Raw genomic sequence first — 11,816 nt, 5'->3', positions numbered from 1 at the left:
AATCATTGAGAGAGATAGAATGGCAGAGACAGGATGACATTCAGAATGTGCTTCTTCATTAATTAGCTTATATAAGGGACTCAGAAATCATCCCAGCTTTTACCTTCCACCCAGGCTTTAAGCTTGTCTAAGTAACTGGGAACGATTGAGAGCACAGCTTGTTTAACAAAAATGCCGTGAGGACATTCGTTTCATTTTCTCATTTGCATCACGGTTGTTCATATCCATAAGTTTCATACCCGTGAATTCAACTAATCTCAGATAAAAAATATTTACAGGGAGAAAAAAGCAGCTGTACTGAACATGTACTTTTTTTTTTTTTTTTTGAGACAGAGTCTCACTCTATTACCCACGCTGGATGGAGTGCAGTGGTGAGATCTGGGCTCACTGCAACCTCCGCCTCCTGGGTTCAAGCTATTCTCCTGCGTCAGCCCCCCAAATAGCTGGGACTACAGGCAGGTGCCACCACGCCCTGTTAATTTTTTGTATTTTCAGTAGAAACGGGGTTTCACCGTGTTAGCCAGGATGGTCTCGATCTCCTGACCTCGTGATCCGCCCTCCTCGGCATACCAAAGTGCTGGGATTACAGGCATGAGTGACCACGCCCTGCCAAACATGTACATATTTTTAATCTTCTTGCTGTTCCTAAACAGTATGGCATTACAAGTATTTATACAGCATTTACATTGTGTTAGGCATTCAAAGTAATCTAGACATAAAGTATTCAGGAGGATAGGTTTAGGTTACATACAAATCCCACACCATTTACTAATAAGAGACTTGAACATCTTAGGATCTTGGAATCTCAGGGAGTCCTGGACCGAATCTTCAATGGCTAATGAGGGAAAACTTTATAAATCCAGCATGTTTGCGTTTACTATGTCTCAGTTTGTACTGGAGCTAACTTATTAGACATATTGGACAGAGCTCAAGTAGACAAGGAAAATGGTCCACTGGCCTTTTTTTCCTTTTCATCGGGGCAAATAAAAATAAGAGAGAGAAATCCTCACTTTTTTTTTTTTTAATTTTCAGAAACATGGATTCAGACGCCCTGCAAGTCTTCCAGAATGAGCTCATTTGCTGCGTTTGCATGAGCTACTTCATAGACCCGGTCACCATTGACTGTGGGCACAGCTTTTGCAGGCCCTGCCTCTGCCTCTGCTCAGAAGAAGGCAGAGCACCAATTCACTGCCCTTTGTGCAGACAAATCTCAGAGAAGCCCAACTTCAACACCAATGTGGCACTCAAAAAGCTGGCTTCCCTAGCCAGACAGACCAGACCTCAGAACATCAACAGCTCAGACAATATCTGTGTGCTCCATGAGGAGACTAAGGAGCTCTTCTGTGAGGCTGACAAGAGATTGCTCTGTGGGGCCTGCTCTGAGTCACCAGAGCACATGGCTCACAGCCACAGCCCAATAGGATGGGCTGCTGAGGAATGCAGGGTACGTGATGCCTCTAAGGCAGTTTGAATTATACAGAATCCCAAATAAGAATGATGAGGGCCTATGATAATGATGGTGATGAGAATGCAGATGGTGGAGGTGGTGATTATTCCATGTCAATCATAACGCATAAATGTGTCCTTTCAATGTTGCTGACTAATTTGGCACTCTAATCATAGCTGTGTTGAGACTTCAGTAAAGGAGGTTTCCTTAGAAACGGTGTTCAGACGTGTAGAATGGGGCTGTGGAGCAGGTGGCCAGCACCAAGAACACTGTTCAAAGTCAGGTTATATAAAAGCCAGTTTCTCAGAAAATTGATGATATTATCTGAAGGGTCCCTTAAAACTCTCTATTATGGTTCTATCACTTTTCACAACCAACTTATTAGAACCAAATGTGTTGAACTTGGAAAACTCTGACCACTCCACTCTAACTTACGTTTCTTTCAATTACAGCCTTCTTTTTATTGATAAGGGGATGAAATCTACTATACTGCCTTCATTATTGCTAAGCTTCTTGCTTCTTTTGCAGGAGAAACTTATAAAGGAAATGGACTATTTATGGAAAATCAATCAAGAGACACGAAACAATCTAAATCAGGAAACTAGCAAATTTCATTCATTAGAGGTAAGAATGAAAATGTTTTCTTTGTTTTTATGCAAATAAACACAATGTTAGCTTATAATTTTTAGCTAAATTCAAACTACCAGTTGAAAGATAGTGATTTCATCCCAAGAAAATGTAGTGATTTCAATTGATATAATAGGAGTTGCAAACAGAGAAGCCCACACAAGCTAGCCAAATTAATTCTGGTATATTGGATAAACGGCATGATGTGTATTCTAGTTCAAATTTGAAGGTTGGTATAAACCTTTTCAGACACTGCAGATGAGACAACATTTCACTAAGACAGGGTATGAGGAAGATGAAAGAAATAGAATAGTATATAGAATAAAAATATGGTAAAAGTAAAAAAACTGCGTAATATGCTGTATGGCTAAATGTTTTTTAACATGTAGGCGAATCAGACACGGAAAAATCCTAAAAGAGAGATTAATAGAGGAAATAATTGACTCAGTAACAACTGTGAAGAAGCATCACAGTGACTGAAACCGGGAGTCTTTATACAGGTTTGATTTAAAAAGGGAGAGAGAATAGGAACATTGAAAAAGATGGACAGAAGAAGATAGCAAATATTCAAGACTCCTTGCAAGAGTGAGGCAGAAAGTTTATAAGTTGCTTGATTAAACTCAGCATATAATTATTTGAAGTTTTCTATTGAGAGTGAGAACATGTAATCCTTTTAACCAAACATCTCTGCAGAACTATGTGTCATTAAGGAAGATGATAATCCGTATTCAATATCAAAAGATGCATATATTTCTCGAAGAGGAGGAGCAATTGCATCTGCAGGCACTGGAAAGAGAAGCAAAAGAGCTTTTCCAACAACTACAAGACAGTCAAGTGAGAATGACCCAACATTTGGAAGGGATGAAAGACATGTACGGAGAGCTGTGGGAGACATGCCGCATGCCTGATGTGGAGCTGCTCCAGGTGAGGAGGGAGGGTCCATCCTCAGAGACAGGAAGCCTTTGCTGGACAATGCTGCCAGGACATGCAAATATCACCTGCATATGTCACTGCTCTAAGCTAAGTGACACATGCTCTCTGACTTCCACCATTACATTTTTCCAGTCATTTATGACTGCATACTTTGGTAATCTTTGGGAAATTTTTGCCATTTTAGCTGATAACATATAACAAAGTTCTCTTCAATATAATTTGGAGTACTATCCACACAGAGAGATCATCCAAAATCATTAGAACTCTAGGCCAGGGGAAGGTTAGTAATACTCCATTTACATGCCCTAGTTCCTCCTCACTCTGATCTCCCAGAGAGCAGTGATTTGCTGAAGACATTGAGGGGTTTCCCCTTGCCTGGGCAAGATTTCTCAAAGCTGCTCATCAGTGTCCATGCACTCTGTTTCTCATATGGTTCTCTGTTTTGTTTTAATAGTTGTCATGTGTGGTCAGACCTTTCCTTGGAAATAAGATTAGGAAATTAATGACACTGGAAACCTAGATATCTTTGCTTTACTCCACCGTCTCTTGCTGAGCTCCTTTCTTCTTAATGCACACTAGTGAAGCTTTTTCTTGTTTAGTTGAGGTTCTGTTATTCACGTAGCCTTGAATGATTCCTTAGCAGGAAATAAAAAGATATACATTATTAAAACACTAAAACAGAAAGAAACAAGTGTATGAGAAAAGATGCAGAAGGAAAAATCTCTCATAATTACCATTATCTTTTATTGTTTTTGCAGGATGTGGGAAATGTATCAGCAAGGTGAGTTCACACTAAAAAAAAAAAATGCTATTTCTGAAAAGTTTGTTCTCTTGTGAATGAAGGGGATGTATACATTTTGAGTACTAACATCGTGGTCAGTGGCTATTTCCAATTTTGTTTCAAAAGAGGGCCTGAGGTCTTCTTCTCTTTGGTCTAGAAAGTTTTCATCTTAAAATTTGTATGAATTAAAATTTACATAAAAACAATTTGCCATTCGGAAGTTTGTTCTCCCAATCCATCCATCCTGACCAGCCATACCCCACAGATCTTAATACAAAATTACTCGGAGGAATCATAGGGGCGTCTTCTACTCTGGAGGGGTGGGAGGTAAAAAAAAAAAAAAAAAAAAAAAGGCAGAGGGAGGAGAGAGATTCCCTAAGGATGGGCTGAGGAGGGATGTTTTGTTCCTAAAAGCATCAATGACCCGGGCCTGCTCCATCACCATACACCAAGTTCTAGGAAAGACCTCAGGAAAATGGTTGCCTCCGGACCCTCAGCAGCAGGGTTCTCAGGCTGGAATTAGACTCCTTTGATTTGCCCAAAAGCTTAAAGCCTTTTGTCTCAGTGAACATTCGCTGTTAGACACTGACTAGCATTAGTGAAAACTGCAGCCTGAGGTCCCAAAGGTTTTTGTCTGAGTTTTCTGCTCTCTGAAATATTTCCAAGATTTCTGCCTACCCTCAGGGGTGTGATGGGCAGAGGGAGGCAATGACTTTTAATGGCTTAAGAAGTTGTATAATGTCTGAGAATAACATATCTGGGGAAATTGGGTTTTTATGGAAGTAAATTTTAGAAAACGTAACATCCTTGTAGCCTCTAGAGTGTGGAATAAAATGTACAACCAGTTAACCAGAACTGGCAGAATTCTGAGGAAACATCTTATATGAAAATGTGATATCTTTGTATGACTGTGTGATTAACTCTGGGCCTGGAAATACAACTGAGGCCATTTTTTTTTGCAGGATTGATTTGGCACAGATGCAAAAGCCCCAGCCAGTGAACCCAGAGCTCACTTCATGGCGCATAACTGGAGTCCTAGACATGCTCAACAACTTCAGAGGTAAGAGCTAGCTGCTTGGCAGTCCAGCCTCAAATTATTTCCTTATTGGGTCCCTTGGTTGAGGCTTTTCCTATTTAAGTTTTATTAGTTTTGACATGTAGGTAATACATAGTTTTCCAAAACATGTGCATCTTCTCTACCTGCATAGTAATATTACAATGATCAAAACTCAATTTCCTGACTTACAGTTTGATGAAAACGTAAAGCAAGATACACAGTTTATCTGCAGAATAAGAGGACAAAGAATATTCAGATCATGTAGTTATGAAGACACTAGTTCTCATGTTGGCATCAGTATTTTGTGTTTATTCAATTTAATTCAATTTTGAAGGCTTACATTTGGCATAATGGTTTTTAATTGTTTGTATTCTATGTGCATTTACATGCATTCTACAAGTAACCTTTATTATTTACAAAATCAGAACATTTTGATCAACAAAGAAAATGACTAAAATATCCATGATCAGGACAATTCTAATGCCATCAGATACATCTCGTAACAAGTGAAAGGTGAGGGATCTGTGAACGTGGCTTAACCATGTTGGGCCCATTCTAGAGAGCAGGTCTAAGTAGCTGAGGGCAGGACCCCAGAGTAGATTGAATCAGGAGCTAAACAGATAATGTAAAGCCAGAGTATTCTTTTCAGTAACTTATAAATTTTACATGTGTTAATTTCTACCAAATTTTTGATGTTTGAGACTATAACAGGCATTACTTACATTCCAATAAATACTCACATCACAGCAAATTGATGTCTACCTGTTGATGATCTTAAAGACAAATAATACAAGAAGATTTTTCTATTGAAGAAAAAAAAACATTTTAGATATGTCCTGAAACAAACTATGCAGAGATAGACATTAAATCATTACTTGGCCCAGTGATATGGTCACATTTTTTCTCTGTTATTTAAGGAATAATACATAATTGTATATGCTGTAGAGGTGTAATAACATTTCATCTTCATGGATGCATGGGGCTGAACTTTCTTGGCTTCCTTTTTTCTGTATTTTCTTGGAAGAAGAGCAAATGAAGTTAATAATTGGGCCACAGAGCCTCTGTCCCTCATAGCACTCACTAATATAATATTTTTTCCTTGACAGTGGATAATGCTCTGAGTACGGAAATGATTCCTTGCTATATAAGCCTTGCTGAGGATGTGAGATATGTGATATTTGGAGATGACCATCTCAGTGCTCCCGTGGATCCCCAGGGAGTGGAGAGCTTTGCTGTGTGGGGAACGCAAGCATTCACCTCCGGCAGGCATTACTGGGAGGTGGATGTGACCCTCTCCTCCAACTGGATTCTGGGAGTCTGTAGAGATTTCAGGACTGCAGATGCCAATATCGTTATTGATTCTGACGAAACCTTTTTTTTAATATCCTCAAAAAGGAGCAATCACTGTAATCTCTCCACCAACTCTCCACCTTTAATTCAGTATGTGCAAAGGCCTCTGGGTCGGGTTGGGGTGTTTCTGGATTATGATAATGGATCTGTGAGTTTTTTTGATGTTTCTAAAAGTTCTCTTATCTATGGTTTTCCACCTTCCTCCTTCTCTTCCCCTCTGAGGCCTTTCTTTTGCTTTGGTTGTACATGAAAAGTTGGCTTCATGATGATTTATTGTGACCTCCCATATATGAGGCAAATAGTGTCCTCAGACCCTATGTGTGAGAGCCTGTGAGCTCATTGTAACTTCATGGAATGTAATTACTTTATGGTTATAAATGCGATAACCACCTTGAATGGGTACATTTGTTAATTCAGTTATTTTAATTAATAAATTATTGTGGAATCTTTACTAGAATATCAATAATTTTTTTTTCTACTAGTTTTGTTGAGATTCATTCACTTACCGTGAAAGTCATGTTCTAATGTATTTAATTCAGAGATTGTTAGTATATCACACTTGTGCAGGCATCAGAGCTCTCTACTGCCTGTGCACTTTTATCACTTCCAGAAGAATCCCAATACACATTAATATTTATTCTCCATTCGCCCTCCCCCATTCCTCGACAGCACTTAATCTACTTTTTATGTTTTTGCATTCAGGTAAATAAAATCATACAATGTAAGTTCTTTTTTAAATCTGATTTCTTTTTCAGAAATTAGTCTAACAAAACTGAGACACATTCTTGACTAGCACTTTATTTCTGTACTAAATTTAGGAGACATGTAAATGGCAAGTTTCCTAAGTGAAATAAGACAGACACACAGACAAAAATACTTCACGGTCCCACTCATATTTGAAATCAATTTTTAAAAGTTCAAAACATTAAAAAACTTGGTTACATTGGTGGGAAGAAAATAGGCAAATGAAGGGAAAAAGTTGTAAAAGTGCATTAACGTAGAATAAATGAATGTGATGTACTAACTGTAGGTATATTAGATAATCTTGTATTGTTTTGGGGAAATATTCTGAGAGACTAGATTTTTGGTGTTCTTATCATAAAAAAGAAGCACAGCTAAGTGATATGATCAATTTGTTAATTTTCTCCATTATAGTAATCATTTCCTTATGCACATGTATCTCAAAATGACATATTGTTCACCTTGAAAATATAAAATAAAACAAATTAAAACATAAAGGTAATTTTGTTCTTGCATGTAAGATGAAAATAAGTGAAGACTGGGTCAGTAATAACAATGCTTTGCGGAATTAAGAGAATTCTATTATATATGCTTAGTTGGGAAGCTATCTGTATTAAATAAAATTGATCTAAAGCTGGTTACAGTGGCATTACTTGTAATCCCAGTGCTTTGGGAGGCCAAGGCAGAAAAATCACTGGAAGCCAAGAGTTTGAGATCAGCCTGGGCGACATAGTAAGACCTTATCTCTACCAAAAAACAAACAGAAAATTAGCCTTGAGTGGTGGTGTGCACCTGTTGTCCCAGCTTCTCAGGAGGCTGAGTTGGGAGAATTGCTTTTGTCCAGGATTATAAAACTGCTGTGAGTTCTGGTTGTGCCATTGCACCCCAGCCTGGGAGACAGAGTGAGAACTTGTCTCAAAAACAGCAGCTAATTATTATTTGTAGCCATTTTACCTGAAAGGTATAATTCTTTCTTCTACAATTAAATCCGCATATGTCTAGGCCAGCTATATCAGGTAGAGCTTGTCCTCTACTGCTTATATCTATAAAACAAGTAAGACAATTATAAGGAGGCTCTAAGCAAAACAATTTTTTCTCATTCTGGACTTTGAGGTCTTAATTCTTTAGACTAATTTTCTCTCTCAATAGTGGATATCACCCTGAAACTTAATTTGTCCAAACACCTCACATAACCTGAGATTTTACAAAACATATAGTTCATAGGGTCAATATGTTCTTATGCCTTAAAAGTCTCCAGGCATTGAAGGATACTTCTATGTGGAAACTCAGGCCTTCTACTGCATTATTGAAGGAGCACTTTTGAGACTCACAGCATTGGTTGCAGGAGTCTGTTAACAGGTCTGGACAATGAGTAATGTCAGTCCAGATAATTCTGGGGAAGGCTTTCTGCCTTGTTGTAAGGAGGATAATCACTGGAGACTCTAGACAAGTTCCCAAGCATCATTCGACCATTTAGTTGCTGTTTTTGTAATCCCAGCATTTTGGGAGGCCTAGGCAGGTGGATCACTTGAGGTCAAGAGTTCAAGACTGGCCTGTTCAACATGGTAAAACTTTGTCTTTACATAAAATACAAAATTAGCAGGGGTCAGGGGGCGGGGAATATGCATTAGAAGGGAAGGAGAACATACTTAAGATGCCATTGGAAGGTGAAATTCCTAATATCTGAGAATACTGTTGAGAACTATGTTTAATTCTCAGTATAGAAAGATGTACCCTTTGAATGACATTAAAAATTCACTAGAAGAGTGAAGAATAATAGTTAAAATGTCACATAAGTAACAAGAGTCTCAAAACAAAGTGTTGTAAAAGGTTAAAGTACGTATTTGAGATAGAGGAGAGAATAAATAATAGTTAATTAATTAGACTTTATTATATGAAAAGACTTTTCTAAAATTCTTCCATAATAATTGAAGATAAAAATTACAATAATTAAAATATACAAAAAATAAAAGCATTAAAATAGTGAAACATTTAATAAAGGGTAAATTTGAAAATTATTTAATTTTTAATCTCAAAAATCAGAAAGTGATTTTATCAATGTCCTAAAAATTTAAAATAAAAACAAACAATAATGTAAAAGAAGCCAGGTTTCCACCGGGCTGTGGGCGGGAGCTAGGGCTTCCCTGGGGACACAGAAGCAAGAAGCAGGGACCTTGGCGCACAGCAGGCTTTCCCTGACAGAGCCTCTGCCCCCCGCCCATGCCTCCGCCCCCCGCCCACGCCTCCAGTCGCCAGCCTGGTGCTGCTGGCTGGGACCCAGCCGCAGGGTGGCGGGGCGCGCTGCTTGACCCTGCCACCGCTGTCCCCACTCCTAGGCACACAGGTCGAGGAGGACCGCGCTGACTACAAAGAGTTCCAGGACTTCTTCAGTCTGCCAGACACCCACAGCATCGCCTGGGATGACTCTTTCTACCCTTTCCAGGACGAGGAGGAGCAGGGCGTCGAGGGCGTGGAGAGAGTCCTGGAGGAGGGCGTCCTGGAGGAGGGCGGCCAGGAGGCCTGGGGCTGCTGCAGACTCTGGTGCGGCGGGGGGGTGAGCGTTGAGAAGGCGCGGGAGACCGAGCACAATGGCTAGACTGGCTTTAATGTCGCCTGTTACCATGGCTTTGTGAATATACCGTGGTGGCCTTAGCTGAGTGCCCCCGCATTCACGTCAACTGGCAGGACACGGAGGGGAACGCAGCCCTAATCATAGCTGCACAGGCAGGAGCTGCCCCTGGCCCCATGGGCACAGTTGCCTTAGACACTGGCTCTCAGCTTTGCGCTTCCTGAGTCAGCATCACCTGGGCTGGTTGATAGGAGCTTTAACATAGATCTGGTGGAAACACAGGTTGCCAGGCCCTGCCCCTGGATTCTTTCTTTGAATAGGCCTGGGGTGGGGCCCAAGAATGAGCAGAGGAACAGGTTTCCTGGTGAGGCTGATGCGGCTGGCACAGGGATCCCACGTTGAGGACGGAGGGCTTTGAGGTCTTCATGCCTGATGATGGCCAAGGAACCCTTCTGAGTAGGCATTGAAGACCAGCAGAGTCCCAGACCCCAGGAAAGATGTCGTCAGAGGGACACAGAGGCATCACGGAATTAAAGTGAAAATGAAGAAAGGAGCTGAGCATCTGTTTCATGACTTTCCTGCGCTGCTTTACTAAAGAGGCTGTTCTGGCCCAGTCAGGGCACGCTATCATCACCAACTGCTTGTTGAACTATGTCCCGTGTCTTGACCTTGAAGGACGGACGCGTTCGCGTTGAAAGCCGCCATGCAGGGTCCAACGGATCGCATCCGAGCCTTGAGCTAGCAGGGGCGGGTGTCCACGCGAGGGCCCCCGCCGTGGGATGTTGCCAAAAGAGTGGCCACTTACCCCTCCGCCTCATGCAGAGGTTCCTGGAGCGCCCCTGCCAGGAGCGGTTGGGGGAAAAGTACCAGCTTGAGCTGCCTCCGCTCCACCAGAGGGCGCGGAAGCCCGAGGGCTGGAAGAACTGCCTGCAGAGGCTCAGGGACTGCGAGCTGTCCGCGCTGACGCCGCGCTCCGTGCGTGGTCCGGAGGACCTGGGCGCCCTGGACCACATGGTCAGGATGACCACGAGCCTCTAACAGCCCCGCCGTGGCCCTCGTGTGCCTCGAGTGCTCCCTGTGCGTGGGGAAGTGGCGGCTGGCGGTGCAGGAAATCCTGGCGGCTCAGGAAATTCAGGCGGCGCGGCGGGGGGTGGGGAGGCAGGCGCAGGAGGCGGGCGAAGCGGAGGGCGCAGAGCAGCACAAGTGGCACTGCCTAGCGGCGCGGGCTCCCGGGAGGGCTCCCCAAGAGCGGGCCTCCCACCTGCCCCGCTGCCGGCGTCCTGGGGCTCCGCCTACCCTGCCCGGCGGAAGGCCAGCCTCCTGCCCTTGAAGCGCCTGCGGCGGAGCCGCTTGTGGCAGGGCGTGGTGGTGCCGCGGCTCCGCCTCAGGAAGGCGCGGGCGCCCACGTTCCAGGCCGCGAGGCCAGCGCAGAAAGGCAGCACCAAGGACAGTGGCCACCTGCGGATAACCAAGCGGCCTTACAAGGTGGCCAAGGAGGAGAAACCGGAGGCTGAGGAGGCCTAGAAGAAGCGCCAGGCCAAGGTGCAGGAGAAGCGCCCGCCGCCCTGGAAGAAGAGGACGTGAGAGTCCGCGGGTGCTTGACACGGGGCTGGAGGGCAGGGTGAGGCCGCGGGGCTGGGCACCATGGCCGCTCCCGAGATCACCAGGCCGCGCGCGTTTCCACGCTGTCTTTCTAGGATGCTCCCAAGAAGGGGCTGGGGGAGCCACATGGATTCGCCTGACACCAGTCACCCTAGCGATCAGTACACCTAGGGGGCGTGTTGCCTAAAAGGCTCCCTTTAGAGAACCTCAATTAAGATTTGTTTAAAGATCAATTTATTAGGCCGGGCGCGGTTCCTCGCGCCTGTAATCCCAGTACTTTGGGAGGCCGAGGCGGGCGGATCACCTGAGGTTGGGAGTCTGAGAGTAGCCTGACCAACATGGAGAAACCGCATCTCTACTAAAAATACAAAATCAGCCGAGCATGGTGGCACATGCCTGTAATCCCAGCTACTCGGGAGGCTGAGACAGGAGAATCACTTGAACCCGGAAGCAGAGGTGGCAGGGAGCCAAGATCACGCCATTGCACTCCGGCCTGGGCAACAAGAGCCAAACTCTGTCTCAATTAAAAAAAACTCAATTTATTAAAGGGTATTTTCTGTGTAATTTTGTATTTTTAATTATTATCCAATTTGCCACGTTTTACAAGTGATAGGGCCCCTAGTATCCAAGGCAGTTTTAATACACTTGCCTGAAGAACTTTTATTTAAAATACTGTTTATAGCAATAAATATTTATGATATCCATAGGA

General features: G+C 43.1%; 1 protein-coding gene and 1 pseudogene across 1 annotated transcript; both read left to right on the top strand.

Annotated features, from left to right (window-relative positions):
• Positions 1 to 1,036: 1,036 nt before the first annotated feature.
• On the top strand, positions 1,037 to 6,445 carry LOC115834281 (putative tripartite motif-containing protein 64B). Its single transcript, XM_030809024.1, has 6 exons — positions 1,037 to 1,444; positions 1,976 to 2,071; positions 2,768 to 2,998; positions 3,766 to 3,788; positions 4,751 to 4,848; positions 5,952 to 6,445. Exons 1-6 carry the CDS (start codon positions 1,037 to 1,039, stop codon positions 6,443 to 6,445), a joined length of 1,350 nt encoding a protein of 449 aa, XP_030664884.1.
• Positions 6,446 to 8,304: 1,859 nt separating this feature from the next.
• LOC115834280 lies at positions 8,305 to 11,400 on the top strand (annotated as a pseudogene).
• Positions 11,401 to 11,816: the final 416 nt, after the last annotated feature.

Source organism: Nomascus leucogenys, unplaced genomic scaffold (assembly GCF_006542625.1).
Source record: "Nomascus leucogenys isolate Asia unplaced genomic scaffold, Asia_NLE_v1 001001F_37144_qpd_obj, whole genome shotgun sequence".
In the NCBI taxonomy this organism is placed as follows: Eukaryota; Metazoa; Chordata; class Mammalia; order Primates; family Hylobatidae; genus Nomascus; species Nomascus leucogenys.
Note: the sequence above shows the minus strand (reverse complement) of the source record. Positions and strands in the feature narration are given on the sequence as shown.